We start from the raw sequence: 17,042 nt of genomic DNA, 5'->3' as shown, positions 1-17,042 counted from the left end.
CTCTGCCATCACTATACGTAGAGTTAAACAGAAGTATCTACCTCTGCACCCAATTTACTATCCAGTCTTGAGCCCCTGTAATAAATCTGGTGCAGGTCTAGACTGCCTGTGTAAATTTATGCCATCTATAGGATTAGTAAATCTGGCCCAATGTGGCCATGCAAACACAAAAACTTTTAAAAGTTGTCTTGACTCACCAGCTGATCGCCGGGGGGCCAGGCACACCTTTTCCTGCAGCTGCCATGTTTGGTGGTGTCTGTATTAAAGAACGGGCAAAGCTGTAGCAGATAACTACACCAAGTCCTCCAAAGCAGGAGCTGTTTTGGCCAGCAGAGGGAACTTCCTTGCTTCAATACCCCATGATATCATAGCAGGACAAGAAAATGTAACAACCCGGTTGTCCCCCTTCTGTGGTCAGTAGTGCAGCGTTAGCAGTAATCCACATTTACCCCTTATTTATATCAGTAATGCAGAATTTGCTCCCCTGCACTGTCCAGTATAGCAGTGATTCGTAATTATGTTCTCTCTGAATGGAAGCATCATATCGCCATAATGGTCAGTGATACCTGGGCAGGTCAAGGAGAGATTGAAGTCGGACGATCCTCTCCTATTTGGCAGTGGTTAAGTAAGTCAACCAAAACAGGTCAACATGCCTTTTTGAATCTGGTCAAAATCTGGGTTTGTCCAGAATTAGAGAAAAAAAAAAAAGGATCTACTTTTTTGTTCCAAACACAGCACCACTTCTGTCCACAGGCTAGCTTTGGTCTTGCAGCTCAGCTTTATTCATTAAATATGGACTGAGCTACAATACCAAACCTCAAATGGTCAAGACTGGCACCATTTCTAAGGAAAAAATGACTGTTTTTGTGGAATCAAGAAATGGATTTTACATTTGTGGGGTAACGTATGCTCTGGGGTACATAATGGGCAACCTTCAAGAGCAGAATAAATCCTTTTGTAAAGCATCAGTTTTGCACATGTGATAGAAAAGTTGACCAAAGGAAATCCAACTGGGTGACCACACACACACTTCTAAGCTAGCTCCACATCCATCTCCTACCTGTCCAGTGTATGCTCCTTTCCATTTTCATCCGAATCCATAGGTTCATTCCTAAGTTCATTACTGCTGGAGTCGTTGCACGTTTCCCCGTCCTCTTGGGAAGGTATGGCAGGATTTACAAAAACGTCCATGGAATTATGCATCTGCAGATCTTCCGTCTGGTGGGACCTTGATTTGCTAACTGGCAGAGTTGTCTCATATGTGTTATAGTCTTCTTGTATTACTGGGTCTATAATGTGACATGAGCTACAACTTCTACCTGAAGTCTCTTTGACTTGAAAGCCTCCTTCATTTACAGAATCCATTAGAGGTGGTCTCGCAAAGTCTTTAGCCCCTTGCATGCTACACATTACATTTTGTGAAACTGGCAACCGATTGTTCTTGTAATCCTGTGGAAAGGGGTCTCCCTGTGTACAGGAAAGGCTGGTATTACGCATTCCTGTACACACATGTGGATGGCTAGATGAAAATTCTGGCTGAGGGTGTACGTTTTCTAGTACACGTGTCACCACCCCAAGGGGAACAGGTGGACCTTGCAGTGGGAGATCTTGCTGTTGAAAACCTTTGCTCTGGCTGGGCATTGCATTAAACAAAAGGCCTAATCAGGTTTAGATATTGGAGAAATGCCTAATAAGAAAAATAAAAAAGGTGATTATTGGATCCATGCTACACAGACAATACAAAGCCTAGTAAATGTGCTGATTAGTGACAATTATTTTAACATTATTAATCTACTTTAGCTTACAAAAATTGATCAATTTATTGCTTTAAACCATAGTGAAATGTTTTCTTGGATATATGAAAACTTCATCAGTTGGTAACCAGAAGATGACCTCTGATCTTCTTGGAAACAATTGTACTGAAAGCTGTTGACTGGATCTTGCATGACTCTATAATCTCTTAGGCCCCTTTCACACGGGCGAGTTTTCCGTGCGGGTGCGATGCGTGCGGTGAACGCATTGCACCCGCACTGAATCCTGACCCATTCATTTCTATGGGGCTGTGCACACGAGCGGTGATTTTCACGCATCACTTGTGCGTTGCGTGAAAATCGCAGCATGCTCCTCTTTGTGCGTTTTTCACGTAACGCAGGCCCTATAGAAATGAATGGGGTTGCGTGAAAATCGCATGCATCCGCAAGCAAGTGCGGATGCGGTGCGATTTTCACACATTGGTTCTAGGTGACAGTCTATTCACTGTATTATTTTCCCTTATAACATGGTTATAAGGGAAAATAATAGCATTCTGAATACAGAATGCTTAGTATAATAGTGCTGGAAGGGTTAAAAATAATAAAAAAGTTAACTCACCTTCTCCTCTTGTTAGCGTAGATCCCGGTCTGTTCTTTAGCTGTGGGCTGAATGACCTGAGGTGATGTCAGATCACATGCTCCAATCACATGGTCCATCACCATGGTGATGGAGCATGTGATCTGACGTCATCAAAGGTCCTTCAGCCACAGCTAAAGAACAGACCGGCCTCTACGCGAACAAGAGGAGAAGGTGAGTTAACTTTTTTATTATTTTTAACCCTTCCAGCACTATTATACTAAGCATTCTGTATTCAGAATGCTATTATTTTCCCTTATAACCATGTTATAAGGGAAAATAATACAGTGAATAGACTGTCACCTAGAACCCATGCGTGAAAATCGCACCGCATCCGCACTTGCTTGCGGATGCATGCGATTTTCACGCAACCCCATTCATTTCTATAGGGCCTGCGTTACGTGAAAAACGCACAAAGAGGAGCATGCTGCGATTTTCACGCAACGCACAAGTGATGCGTGAAAATCACCGCTCGTGTGCACAGCCCCATAGAAATGAATGGGTCAGGATTCAGTGCGGGTGCAATGCGTTCACCGCACGCATCGCACCCGCACGGAAAACTCGCCCGTGTGAAAGGGGCCTTACATCACTACCACGGCGCCTGCCTTCACTCCTCCACCATCACGCCCCCTCCACCTCGTCGCCCACCATGACGCCCCCTCCACCTCGTCGCCCACCATCACGCCCCCTCCACCTCGTCGCCCACCATCACGCCCCCTCCACCTCGTCGCCCACCATGACGCCCCCTCCACCTCGTCGCCCACCATGACGCCCCCTCCACCTCGTCGCCCACCATGACGCCCCCTCCACCTCGTCGCCCACCATCACGCCCCCTCCCCCTCGTCGCCCACCATCACGCCCCCTCCCCCTCGTCGCCCACCATCACGCCCTCTCCCCCTCGTCGCCCACCATCACGCCCCCTCCACCTCGTCGCCCACCATCACGCCCTCTCCCCCTCGTCGCCCACCATCACGCCCCCTCCACCTCGTCACCCAAGATCAACCCCTCCACCTTGTCTGTATAAAAATGAATAGATCAGCGTGCTATCTGCAAAGACAATGCATCTCTCTCCTCCACCTCGTCACCCATGTCTTTTCTGATGTGTCCTCCCTTGTCCGTCCCCCACTCCAGTGTTAGAATTTTTGCTGATTTTTAAATGACGAAATTTAAAGGGGGGTCTTAAAACCACCAAGTGCGAACATAGTCTTGCACCACTATGAAACATTAAAAGCCACATCACCTATATATACAACATGTAGACTGTAACCCCTCATGCGCAGGGCCCTCTCTCCTTCTGTACCAGTTTGTAACTCGTCTTGTTCACGCTTAGTGTAACTGTCTGTATTATATATGTTCACTCCTTTTCATATATACAGCGCTTTAACAATAATACTATAACATGCCTGAAACAATCTTTCCCGACCACTGCAATGTTCTATATCGTACATCTGGCAATAAGGTTTCATGCACACCTTCATGTCCATGTTTTGATTGGCAAACAACGTATCCGCAAAATATACCTTCCATGTGCATTCTGCATTTTTCTCACTCCCATCAAGAGAAATTGCTATTTTCATCCCCAATACAGACCAGATAAGGACCCGCTATATAATTTGCGTAATGGCCGCATCGATAAACATGTCTGTAAACAATTGAATGGGTCAGGGTACCATCTCCAGAAAAGCATGTATAGCACACAGATGAAAAAATACGGTCGTGTGCACAAAGCCCAGGTTCTAAGAAGTAAAGTGGATTTCTACAATGTGTAAAGCAGGTCAGAGTTCCACAAATACCCCCAGTGTCTGCGATAAAAGCCAGCTTCTTACACTGCTGAATTCCAGAAAATGAGAACCACCGAACACCCTGTCTCCAAGCTCGTGGCTGCAGATGACCCTGAATCTAACAGCTGTTGTGTAAGCAGGAGCAACAACCTACATCTGAGTCCTGCCATCGCTCAGCGCTAAGGAGAAGCACAGAAGTCACCTCACCCCGCCACCTCCCTCGCAAACATGTTATATAAACCCGCTCCTATCTAGGCTATGCACCCATGTGACTGAAGCACACCAACGCCAGATCCCTTATAATCACAAATTCTCTCTCCGCAGGGAAGCAGCAAGCCAAATTCTCAGCAGCCCCAAGTTCCCGTTAACCCCTGCAGCACCGGGCCTGTGTACAGTCAGGAATTTCAGGAACTTCTCAGATAATTAAATTGCTGTCAAATAGTTCAACTAAATGCCTGTGTCATACGGGAGACTACATTTCTGGTCATAAAATAGATTTACACTGATCAGCCATAACATTAAAACCACTGGCAAGGGAAAGAGGTTAACACTGATTATCGTGGCTATGGCGCCCGTCAATGGGGTAGGAAATATCAGGCAGCTAAAGATCAGTTCTGGCAGGTCTTGTTGGGTGCTCCCAGTATGTAGTGGTTAGTACCTACCAAATGTGGTTCAAAGAAGGACAACCAGAGGACCAGCACCCAAGGTTCCTTAAAGGGGTATTCCCATCTGAGATAATGGCGGCATATCGCTAGGATATGCCCCCATTGTCTGATAGGTGTGGGTCCCACAACGAGAACGAAGCAAGGAGCGCTGTGGCTGGATGATCCCGGATTTCCCAGGATCAGTCTACCACCAAGCGCTGCTTCCATAGACGTGAATGGGAGCGCACGGCGCATGCGCAGCCCATGCTCCCATTCATTTCTATGGGGCAGATGGCAATAGCCGAGCCAGCGCTCTGCTATTTCCGGTGGCCCCATAGAAATGAATGGAGAGCGGCAGTGCATGCACAGTGCGCCCTCCGTTCATTTTCCAGCTCCATTCTCATTGTAGGTGCGGGTCCCAGCGATGGGACCCAAACCTATCAGACAATGGGGGCATATCCTAGCGATATGTCCCCATTGTCCGAGATGGGAAAACCCCTTTAATGTGCTTAGAGGAGCTACTGTTGCACACATTTGCTAAAGTTACGGTAGAAATGTGTCAGAGCACACAGGACATCACAGCTTGCTGTGTATGGGGTTGTGTAGCCACAGACCAGTCCATGGGGACCCCTGTTCATCACCGAAAGCGCCTACAATGGACAACATGCACAATATTATAAACGTGGCTGGAAAGTCATGCCTGATCAGTGTACATGTGATTTATGGGTGACCCATCAGGCAATGTATTCACACGTCGTGATTGTGAGCCAAAACCAGGACTGGAGCCTCCACAGAGATAAGGTATAAGGGAAAGATTTGGACCTGTTCTCTGTTTAAAGCCTGGTTTTGGCTGAAAATCACTGATCAAACACTGATTGTGTGAATAAGGCATTGGGCAGAGTGTCCAGTCAGTGATTTCCATCAGCGATTGTGAGGCAAAACCAGGTGCTGGTCAAAAACCCAGGACATGTCCAAATCTCTCCATTATACCTTATCTCTGTGGAGGCTCCACTCCAGGTTTTGGCTCACAATCCTTTATCAAACGCTAAAGCATGTATCTCACTGGCAATCCCCATTCACACGTAGGCCTCAAACACACGACCGTTGTGTGTTTTGCGGTCCGCAAATTGCGAATCCGCAAAACACGGATGGCGTCCGTGTGCGTTTCGCAATTTGCGGAACGACATGGACAGCCATTGATATAACTGCCTATTCTTGTCCGCAAAACGGACAAGAATAGGATAGGTTATTTTTTTTTGCAGACCACGGAACAGAGCAACGGATGCGGACAGCACACAGAGTGCTGTCCGCATCTTTTGTGACCCCACTGAAGTGAATGGGTCTGCATCCAAGCCGCAAAAACTGCGGCTAGGATGCGGATCAAAACAACGGTCGTGTGCATGAGGCCTTACAGTGGAATCCAGACATTTTCTGGAGTTTACCCGGAGGAGCTGTATGTGTAAATGCAAACATCCGCAGTATCCGTCCCAGCCTTTACCCAGACTTTTTCACCCTCGAGCCCTAGTACTAACTCCGGGTTTTGTCCGAGTGAGCGCATTTGTGAAAACAGCAGTAAATGTTCCAGAAAATCACAGTGACCATGCCTAAAGTTCCCGCCCCTTGCCTAGGGACCTGGAACATTTCCTCTGTAGTGAGAACGCACCCAACATGGAACATCTCCAGGGTGATAGCTACAAGTCCAACTCTGGTAAATCTTCGGACCTGATAATCCAGAAATATTCAGGAGTTTAGGTGTGAAAACAGCAGCAGATTAGCAGATGCTAATGAGCATTCGTAGTAACGCTCGTTAACAATCATCTGGTATCTGACGCCAATTACCCGATGAACGAGCTCATTCAATGGCAATCAAGATCTTTTGGCGTTCTGAAACATTGCGATTTGCCGGCATATTGTGCTGTCTAATCACAATGCTGTGGAGTAATAGCAGTGGTCTTCTTCGCTAGCAAGCGAGCAATTACCGGGAAGGGACGCTTCCCTCCCGACAATCGCCTGCAGAATCAAGCTGTGTAATACAACCTTAAGAGGGAGATTTCTTAAACTGCTGTAAAGTAGAATTGGCTTAAAGGGAACCTGTCATGTGGATATTTGATTATAATCTAACTAATTATATACAATCATTAACTACTAAAAAGTACCTTAGATGTATTCACTTACTGGTGTGACAGATGTTATCTCATAATATACACACAGAGATGCCGCATGCTAATGAGCCGATTTGAGTCCAGCGTGATGTTATTGAGTCCAGCATATATTTAGTTCAGAGCTATAGCCACTCCCCTGCCCACCTGCTGCTGGTTCATATGGAAAATAACTGTCAGTCAATCAGCAGCAAGTAGGCGGGGAGAGTCAGGAGCTCATAAATATTCATGACTCATCATTATCAGCTGGAGCTTTTCAATACAAGATGTTGGCAGATTGACTGGGTCAATTAAAGAAAGTGACCCAGCATTTTGCTAAGAGAATCAGTCACTTATTTATGTTGCCCTTAGTTAGGACACCATAAAACTTTCATTCCTCTTTGCAACCAGATTCCACCTTTAATTTTATTTAATTTAATTTAATTTAAAGGAGCTGTGAAAAGTGAAGGGTGGAATCTGACTGGTCCCTATGGAGAACTAAGCCAGTTTTCCTTCACACCAGCTTTGATCAAAATCCGCCATTGCATCCACATGCCTTCAGTTTTTCATGCAGCCCCATTCATTTCTATAGGACCAATGCGGAGTGAAAAATGTTTATATTTATATATTACTTAAAGAGAGAGAATTCAGGGATTTTTGCTAAACGCAAAGATGGTCACTGAAAAGGCATAAACCCACTGCTATCAATGGATTCAGTCTGGATGTTGTTCATTCACAAAATCAATCACATTCGGATGGAAATTCGGATTCGAATCGCTCATGTGAAAGATCCCTTCTACGGATAAAAGTGGCAGAATAAATTCATTTCTCCTTCTAGGTATAGTATTCTTTGACAGCATATCCCTAGGATTGGGGCAGGTCCCACCAAGTGAACAGAGAGCAGCCACCCTCGGTTCACCTCTACGAGAGTTATTCTGAAAATACTTGCAGGGCTTATTTCAGGTCTCCCTTCGCAATGAATGGAGGGCGTGCCACACATGCACAGTGCTCTCTCCTTCACTTTGGAGACCCCATTCTGTTTCTCAGAAGCGAGTCCCAGAGGTGGGATTTGTACCTATCTGGCATTGATGGCATATCCTAGCGATGCTATCAGTGGCAAATCTGCACATAATCCAAAAATTAATCAGCTGCAGATGTCATAATGGAATCTTAAAAAGGGTCGTTCTCGCTTCAGAAAATGGCATTTGTCATGTAGAGAAAGTGAACACAAGACACTTACTAATGTATTGTTATTATCCATATTGCTTCCTTTGATTCATTTTGCTTGGTTTGATTCATTTTTTTATAACATTATACACTTTGAGTTTCCATGGTTACAACCACCCTGCAATCCATCAGCAGTGGCCGTGCTTACAAAGTATAGGAAAAAGCACTAGCCCGTGTGCGCTCCCACCGTCCAGACCAACAGAGAGGCCGGCACTTTTTCCTATAGTGTGAAAGTATGACCACCGCTGCTGGATTGCAGGGTGGTCGTAACCATGGAAATAAACAGTGTACAATGTGATGGAAAAATTAATCGAGCCAGCAAAGGAGGCAATATGGACAATCACAATACATTAGTAAGTGCCTTGAATTAACTTTCTCTACATGATGAATGCCACTTGGGGAAGTGAGACGACCCCTTTAAACATAAAAAAAATAAAATACACAGAATGTACAGTGTGACCAGCACTGTGCTGTAATTTTGTGCAGATTCTGCACAAAACCGGCAACCTGTGAAATTGCCCTTGAAGGTTTCTGTATGACTAAAACAGAAAAACAAGCGTGCCGTCAGACGCCTAATATGGCTGCCTCCAGAGCTTGGGTCGGCTTGCATACTGTGCTCGGCATTCAGCTGAAAGGGACATTTGGGAGGAGCGATTGTTATGAGTCACTCTCGGTCCCAATGACAGCGACGGTTCAATAATGGTTGGCATTGAGGAGCTGAAAGACTGGCCTTGCCTCCTAGTTTAACCGTTTATGGGTATCTTACGATATTTTTGTGCATTTTATTACACCATGCCTAGTTTCTGGTAAGATTCAGGGAGAAAACAAGAGACACTCTGTTAGCCCTTTGTGGAGGTAATAGCTGGACCACAAAAAGACAGAAAACCATCAGTATACTATCAAACCCATAGAAGAAGAGTGGGGGTCCCTGGGCAGAGTGACGTCAGGGATCAAAACACCCGAGAACTCCTGCTTGTAACACGCAGACAAGTGGTGAAAGGTCTTCTCTGATGCCCTGCTTAGCACACAGCGTCTCAGAAACCTGAAGCCACGTGTATTACCTGCAAACTAAAATAGGTCAGGTCGTCAAGAAAGTGTAAAAGGAGCACTCCGCTTCCTACCCCCATTCAAGAATGCAATATCTTCCTGTGTTTTTCCCACACACCAATTAAAAGGAGAGAAGAGTACAAGAGGGATAAATACAAAGACATCAGGAGCAACAACTCCAACTTATAGCAGATGATTCCCAAGAAGCCTATCCCTCCAGCATACAACCCTGGGAAAATTCACCTACAGATACAGTCAGGTCCATAAATATTGGGACATCGACACAACTCTAACATTTTTGGCTCTATACACCACCACAATGGATTTGAAATGAAACGAACAAGAGGTGCTTTAACTGCACTTAGCGCTAGAAGACGAGCATTCTCGTCCTGCGGTCCTTTCCCCCCCCCACGTGCGGTGCCGCGATCCCTGCTGCATCCACCAGCATCGGTGATGATGCCGATGTCGGTGGATTAACCCCTCATATGCCGTGGTCAGCGCCGACCGCGGCATATGGGAGGTTTGCGCTCCCTTACCTCATCCATCAGTCCCCGCGCTGCTGTGGCGGTGACTCAATGGTTTCCAGGGCAGCCCCAAGCCATTTCAAGGCTTGGGGCCTGGCATGTACGGAGGTCTAAGAGGCCCAGCCCCCAGGCTGGGTCTCTTAGGCAACTGTTAGCGTCTTACAGTGTAAGACACTAACAGTTCAATACAGATGTATCGTGCTGCATTGAAACAGGGATCAGACCCTGTAATGTTGAAGTCCCAAATAATAAATAGAAAAAATTTAAAGTATAAAAAATAAAAAAAAGCGTCCTTTTCCAAAAATAAAGTAAAAAAAAAATTGTAAATAATAGGGAAAAGACATATAGACATATTAGGTATCGTCGTGTCCGTATTGACCAGCTCTATAAACATATCACATGACCTAACCCCTCAGATGAACACCGTAAAAAAAAAAAAAAAAAATGTGCTAAATAAACCTTTTTTGTCACCCTACATCACAAAAAGTACAACAGCAAGCGATCAAAAAGGCGTACGCTCACCAAAATAGTACCAATCTAACAGTCACCTCATCCTGCAAAAAATGAGCCCCTACCTGAGACAATCGCCCAAAAAATAAAAATAAAATATGGCTCAGAATATGGAGACACTAAAATATAATTTGTTTTGTTTTAAAAAAGCTGTTATTGTGTTAAACTTACATAAATAAAATATAAAAATATCACATGACCTAACCCTTTAGGTGAACACCGTAAAAAATAAAAACTGTGCTAAATAAACCATTTTTTGTCACCTTACATCACAAAAAGTGTAATAGCAAGCGATCAAAAAGTCATATGCACCCCAAAATAGTGCCAATAAATCAGTCAAAAAAATAAGACCCTACCTAAGATAATCGCCCAAAAACTGAAAAAACTATGGCTCTCAGACTATGGAGACACTAAAACATGATTTTTTTTGTTTCAAAAATTAAATCATTGTGTAAAACTTAGAAAAATAAAAAAAATTGTATACATATTAGGTATCGCCGCGTCCGTGAAAACATGCTCTATAAAAATACCACATGATCTAACCTGTCAGATGAATGTTGTAAACAACAACAAAAAAAGTGCCAAAACAGCCATTTCGTGTTACCTTGTGTGGTCATGCAGGTGGAATACTGGTGGAAGGAAGGTATATTTCACCCAGATTTCTCACCTGGGTGAAGTAAGTGTAATCCAGGGAGTGCTGTGGCCTGAACAAACTTAGTTGTTTAGGCAGGATTATTTTTGGAATACGTGGGACCTGGATTATGCGGAACGGATGTTAAGGTTGGTAGAGGGAGCAACCGTTCCCTTCCTTCCAGGCCAGTTTGTTGTTATGCTCTGAAACACCTTAAGGTAGTTAACCTCGTTAGATTACTATATACAGAGTGCTGTGGCTCACTTAGGCGGAAGCCTGCAAGGACAGCACACAGTGCTGTGAATACTGAGGACCAGGGAACAGACTACATGCTGTGTGAATGTCAAACTCTTTGTGTTATTAGTTAGTCCCAGACGGGAAGGCTTTTGTTTTGTGATTTGTTACTGCTATACTCAAAATCCTGGGTTCCACTAAAAAGCATGTAATGTAAACTTCCTGAAATCGGACCCTAAATAAAAAGTGATGTGAACTTGATATCATCTGTCCCTCCGTGAATTAACAGAACCGTAGGTGAGCTCAGCAACACCAAAAGACCCGGAAGACCGCGGAAAACAACTGTGGTGGATGACTGAAGAATTATTTCCCTGGTGAAGAAAACACCCTTCACAACAGTTGGCCAGATCAAGAGCACTCTCCAGGACGTAGGTGTATGCGTGTCAAAGTCAAAGAGAAGACTTCACCAGAGTGAATACAGAGGATTCTAATCATTGTTGAGCCTCAAAAACAGGAAGGCCAGATTAAAGTTTGCCAAACGACATCTAAAAAAAGCCTTCACAGTTCTGGAACAACATCCTATGGACAGATGAGACCAAGATCAACTTGTACCATAGTGATGCGAAGAGAAGAGCATGGAGAAGGAAAGGAACGGCTTATGATCCTAAGCATACCACCTCATCAGTGAAGCAGGGTGGTGGTAGTGTCATGGCGTGGGCATGTATGGCTGCCAATGGAACTGGTTCTCTTGTATTTATTGATGATGTGACTGCTGACAAAAGCAGCAGGATGAATTCTGAAGTGTTTCGGGCAATATTATCTGTTCCTATTTAGCCAAATGCTTCAGTACTCATTGGACGGCACTTCACAGTGCAGATTGACAATGACCCAAAGCATACTGCAAAAGCAACCAAAGAGTTTTTTAAGGGAAAGAAGGGGAATGTTATGCAATGGCCAAGTCAATCACCTGACCTGAATCCGATTGAGCATGCATTTCACTTGCTGAAGACAAAACTTAACCCTGGGTTCACACTTGAGCGTTTTACAGCGCGTTCCTACGCGCTGTAAAACGCACAACAAGGAGAAACCAATGCTTCCCTATCAGCATGGTTCTCACCTGGGCGTTTTACAGCGCGTACGATCGCGCTGTAAAACGCCCGACGCTCAAACAAGTACCTGACCCTTTTTTTGAGCGTTTGTCGCGCGTTCCCGTACAATAGACTTTCGGGAACGCGCGACAATGTGTGCACGCCTGTCTCTGTATGCACGCTTGTAAACGCCCATACAAGCGCGCATACAGAGCGCTCCTTTCGGAACGCTCAGGTCTGAACCCAGCGTAAGGGAAAATGCCCCAAGAACAAGCAGGAACTGAAGACAGTTGCAGTAGAGGCCTGGCAGAGCAACACCAGGGATAAAACCCAGCGTCTGGTGATGTCTATGCGTTCCAGACTTCAGGCTGTAATTCACTGAAAAGAATTTGCAACCAAGTATTAAAAAGTGAAAGTTTGATTTATGATTATTATTCTGTCCCATTACTTTTGGTCCCTTAACAAGTGGGAGGCACATATGCAAACTGTTGTAATTCCTGCACCGTTCACCTGATTTAGATGTAAATACCCTCAAATTAAAGCTGACAGTCTGCAGTTAAAGCACATCTTGTTCATTTCATTTCAAATCCATTGTGGTGGTGTATAGAGCCATACATGTTAGAATTGTGTCGATGTCCCAATATTTATGGACCTGACTGTATACTTCTTGTGATCTAAGCAGATAATTGTGCACAACAAATAATGTGAAAAAACATTATAAAAAGGGCCAATTATAAAAAATATAAAATCATAGGGTGCATCTACACAGGGAGTAATTTGCTGCAGAAAAATCTGTCATAGATTTTTCTGTGTATCCATGGCAAAAATCTACGTGTTACAAGCGTGCAAGTGCAAATTTGAAATCAGCACAGCCTGTCAATTTCTGTACAGATCTTTTACAAAGAGGGCGGATGAGATTTGTTTGAAGCTCTTGTGGGTGCACCCTAAGGCGACCAGCACATGTTGCGGATTATTGGCGGAAACATCACATCGTGATACAATACCTGCATAGTGTATGAGACAAATGTCGTGTACACTTGGCTTTTTTCGTTCCATTCAGAAATTCACAGAAATTTCAGAGACAGCCGGTCCTTCAGTGCAGGTAATCTTAAAGGGGTTATCCAAGTTCTATTCTATCCCCGCCCCCCATATGCCCGGGCGCCTCGCAGAGTTTGTACTTATCTTTGTCCCCAGCACCAACGTTGCTTCTCATACCGGCACGGCCGCCACGCAGATGAAAAGATCCAGGGTCAGCCAATAGTAGGCCATAACAGGAACGAGTCTCCATAGCGTCACCCGTGATGCTAGGGAGGATCATCCCCATCGTGACCTGCAATTGGGTCAAAGTCAGTGTTAGGCCTCATGCACACGACCGTTGTGTGTATCCGTGGCCGTTGTGCCGTTTTCCGTTTTTTTTTGCGGACCCATTGACTTTCAATGGGTCCGTGGAAAAATCGGAAACTGCACCGTTTGGCAGCCGCATCCGTGATCCGTTTTTCCTGGCCGTGAAAAAAATATGACCTGTCCTATTTTTTTCACGGCCAACGGTTCACGGACCCATTCAAGTCAATGGGTCCGTGAAAATCACGGATGCACACAAGATTGTCATCCGTGTCCGTGATCCGTGTCCGTTTTTTCCTATCATTTCAATGGCAAACTTGACTTAGATTTTTTTTTCATTTTTCATGTCCGTGGATCCTCCAAAAAACAAGGAAGACCCACGGACGAAAAAATGGTCACGGATCACGGACCAACGGAACCCCGTTTTGCGGACAGTGAAAAAATACTGTCGTGTGCATGAGGCCTTATAGCTCGTGAATTTCGGCATTTCAGTTTGCACAGTTTCCAGTATCATTCGATGATGTCCAAGGTCAGTTCCCGGTGGGTGCCACGAATGTTGACGCCTAAGCAAAAAAAATTTTACATTTGTTGCCAGCAATTTAGAAATGCTTAGAGAAAATCCAGGAGACTTCTATTGTTAAATTATTAAAACGTGACGAAACATCGGTCCACCACCATGGTCCTGAGACCAAACAATAGTCCATGAAATGGAAGCAAAATGGGTTACCAAGTTCTAAGAAATCTTGTGTGCAGCAGTCAGCTGGAAAGATCATGGCAACAATTTTTTGGGGATACAGAAGGGTTTTATTACTAGAATTTATGCCACACAAGACAACAATTACTGGAGACATCTAGGGCTTCAACAATGAAGTTATCAAAGAGAAACGCCATGGGAAGTTGTCGGCAGGTGTGTTGCTGCTTCATGACAATTCGCCAGCTCACAAGTCTTGCCAATCACAAGTTGCTATCAGGGAATGCAGCTTTATGGAGTTTAAAGAGGACCTTTCATGGGTCCAGACATTATACACTATGTATCAGGATACGTAGGGGATAGTGCAGGGATCTAACTGCACTTACTATTTTTCCTGGGCGCCGCTCCGGCCCCCGTTGTATTCTTCCGCCTGGTATGCTAATAGCATCGGAGCAATGAGGAGGAGACTGAGTCTTTCTCCGTTGGCGTCTCCTTCTCCCCTGGCTGTAGCGATGTCCAATCGCAGCGGAGAGAGTCACAGCCAGAGGAAAAAAAAATATAATTCTACCTGGCTGTGACGCTCTCCGCTGCGATTGGACAGCGCTACAGCCAGGGGAGAAGGAGACGCCCACGGAGAAAGACTCAGTCTCCTCCTCATTGCTCCGGGGCTATTAATTAGCATACCAGGCAGGAGAATACAACGGGGGGCCACAGCGGGCGAACGGAGAGGCGCCCAGGAAAAATAGTAAGTGCAGTTAGATCCCAGCACTATGCCCTACGTATCCTGATACATGGTTTTTAATGTCAGGACGCATGAAAGGTCCTCTTTAACCATCCACCCTACAGTCTAGACCTGGATCCCATTTATTACTTTCTCTTTCAGAACCTGAAGACATTTCTCTGTGGGCAAGGATTTCCAGATGATAATGCAGTCAAAGAGGTTCTGAGGGCATCCAATCACGGAGGTGAAATAGAATGTGTGCTGAAGCCAAGGAGGATTACATTGAAAATTATTACCGTATTCTTTTTCAGACTACAAGACGCACTAGACTAAAACACACACACACACACACACACACACACCTAGGATTTGGAGGACCTCGGAGCAGACCCCCATGAACCATCAGCCTCAGATCAGAACCCCCTAGCCTCCATTAGCCTTAGATCAGCCCATCAGACTCAGATCGGACCACCCAGCACCAATCACCCTCAAATGGGACCCCACAGCCCCAATAAGACACAGAGCAGACCCCCAATCAAACCCATCAGGCTTAGATAAGATCAGACCCCCCCCCCCTACAGCCCGCCTCAGCCTCAGATCAACCCGCATCAGACCATATCAGCCTCTGATCAAACCCCTACAGCCTCAGTAAGCACCCTCTACCCCCCCCCCCCCCCCCCTCAAGGTCAGGTCCCAGATCAGATGTTTTATATAAAGAATTATAAAGAATATAAAGAATTATATTATTAATATTATTATTATGCTTATCTCACTTGCTCCGGACATCGCGGCATATCCATAATGGACGTTGCTGCTTCCATAATGGAAGCAGTCATTAGCATTCAGACTAAAAGACGCATTGCCACTTTTCTCCCATTTTGGGGGAAATATGCATCTTATAGTACAAAAAAATAGATAAGTTCAGAGCTGATTAGTCAATTATGCCAGCCATAAAATATCTAATTTGTTTATAGAATGCTAGAGACTAGCAGATATCTCGGCCAGCCCTTACAATCGCACACCTGCTCCGAGTTGCTGCGCAAGCACAGTGTGTCCCTGCTTCTCAAGCAGTGACTGTGGGTGCACCGCTACACTTCCAGAAAGAGGCGCTGCCCCTGTCAATCAAAAAGTATGAGGAGCCTCTTCAGCAGCGGGTACAGCCCCTTGAGGGTGAAGAACTCTTGTCGATGAGACTAATTGATTTAATCATCTCTATATTGCACCATCATCTTCTGTGGTAAAAAGCAGGGGCTCATTCAGATGAACGATGTTCACATTTGGGTGGTGTAGAATATAGAGCACCCGGACTGAACACTGACAAGGTCTATGGGTGTGTTTCCACACCATCCAGCTGAAGAGAATGGTTCTACAAGAAAAACGGACAGCACACGGACACCATGCAAGTCCAGTCTGTTTAAAAACTTGTTTGTGTCTCTCGGACGGAACACAGAATTTAACATTGCTCATCTTTACCCGTCATATTACCACCAGCGGTAAAGTGTACATTAGACCCTATTACACTATGCAAATTTACGGTGATGTCATCAGACGCATACGGGCCCGAGACAGTAGAACTGGGGCAGCTCACATCCCTATTACAGGGCGCACACGATAAGAAATAACAGCAGTACTGCAGTGTGAACAGCTTCACATTCCCATGGTCGATGGCCGCGGTGTAATACTGCCATTAAAAATCAATTAGGCAGAGATAACAAGAACAACGAGTCAAATATAATTATCCTAATTATCCTCGTCATCGGCGGCATGCAAAGCCAATCACCAATAAAGCACAACAAACAGCGCCAGTAAAAGGGAAAATAAAAGACCAATGCCAAATTCTATGCAAGTGGGCACCGGGCAGAGCCAAGCCGCCATCCAGTCTCAGAAAATCAGCCATGGTGGGCTCCTTTCAGTATATTCTGTTATTGTAGGCATTGGGCAGCTGCCTAATGTGTATGGTGTCCTGTAATCCTGATCTTTCTACTGGTGAAAATAAAGCTTAAAGGGGTTGTCCAGCTTTAAAACAATTTTCACCAACTCTCTCCCCCCCCCCCCCCGCCCATCCTCTCTGTCAGAC

The 17,042-nt window shown here is 45.1% G+C and overlaps 1 protein-coding gene across 3 annotated transcripts in view; it reads right to left on the bottom strand.

The window, feature by feature from the left end:
• The window catches only part of PER2 (period circadian regulator 2), a 92,608-nt gene that overhangs the window by 70,746 nt on the left and 4,820 nt on the right, over positions 1–17,042 (bottom strand). Inside the window, exons 1-2 of one of the 3 annotated variants that reach the window (XM_044291358.1) lie at positions 4,324–4,377; positions 1,061–1,687 (exon numbers count right to left, since the gene is read on the bottom strand). The exons of 1 other annotated variant lie outside the window; for it this stretch is intronic. In XM_044291358.1, the coding sequence (XP_044147293.1) occupies positions 1,061–1,641 (581 nt within the window). In that variant the 5' untranslated portion in view covers positions 1,642–1,687; positions 4,324–4,377. Of the gene's footprint in view, positions 1–1,060; positions 1,688–4,323; positions 4,378–17,042 lie in introns of those variants that run through there. One more of the 3 variants, XM_044291357.1, reaches the window with a different exon arrangement.

This window comes from Bufo gargarizans, chromosome 4, assembly GCF_014858855.1.
Source record: "Bufo gargarizans isolate SCDJY-AF-19 chromosome 4, ASM1485885v1, whole genome shotgun sequence".
NCBI lineage: Eukaryota > Metazoa > Chordata > Amphibia > Anura > Bufonidae > Bufo > Bufo gargarizans.
The sequence above is the reverse complement of the archived record's forward strand: the minus strand, read 5'-3'. Positions and strand labels throughout refer to the sequence as shown.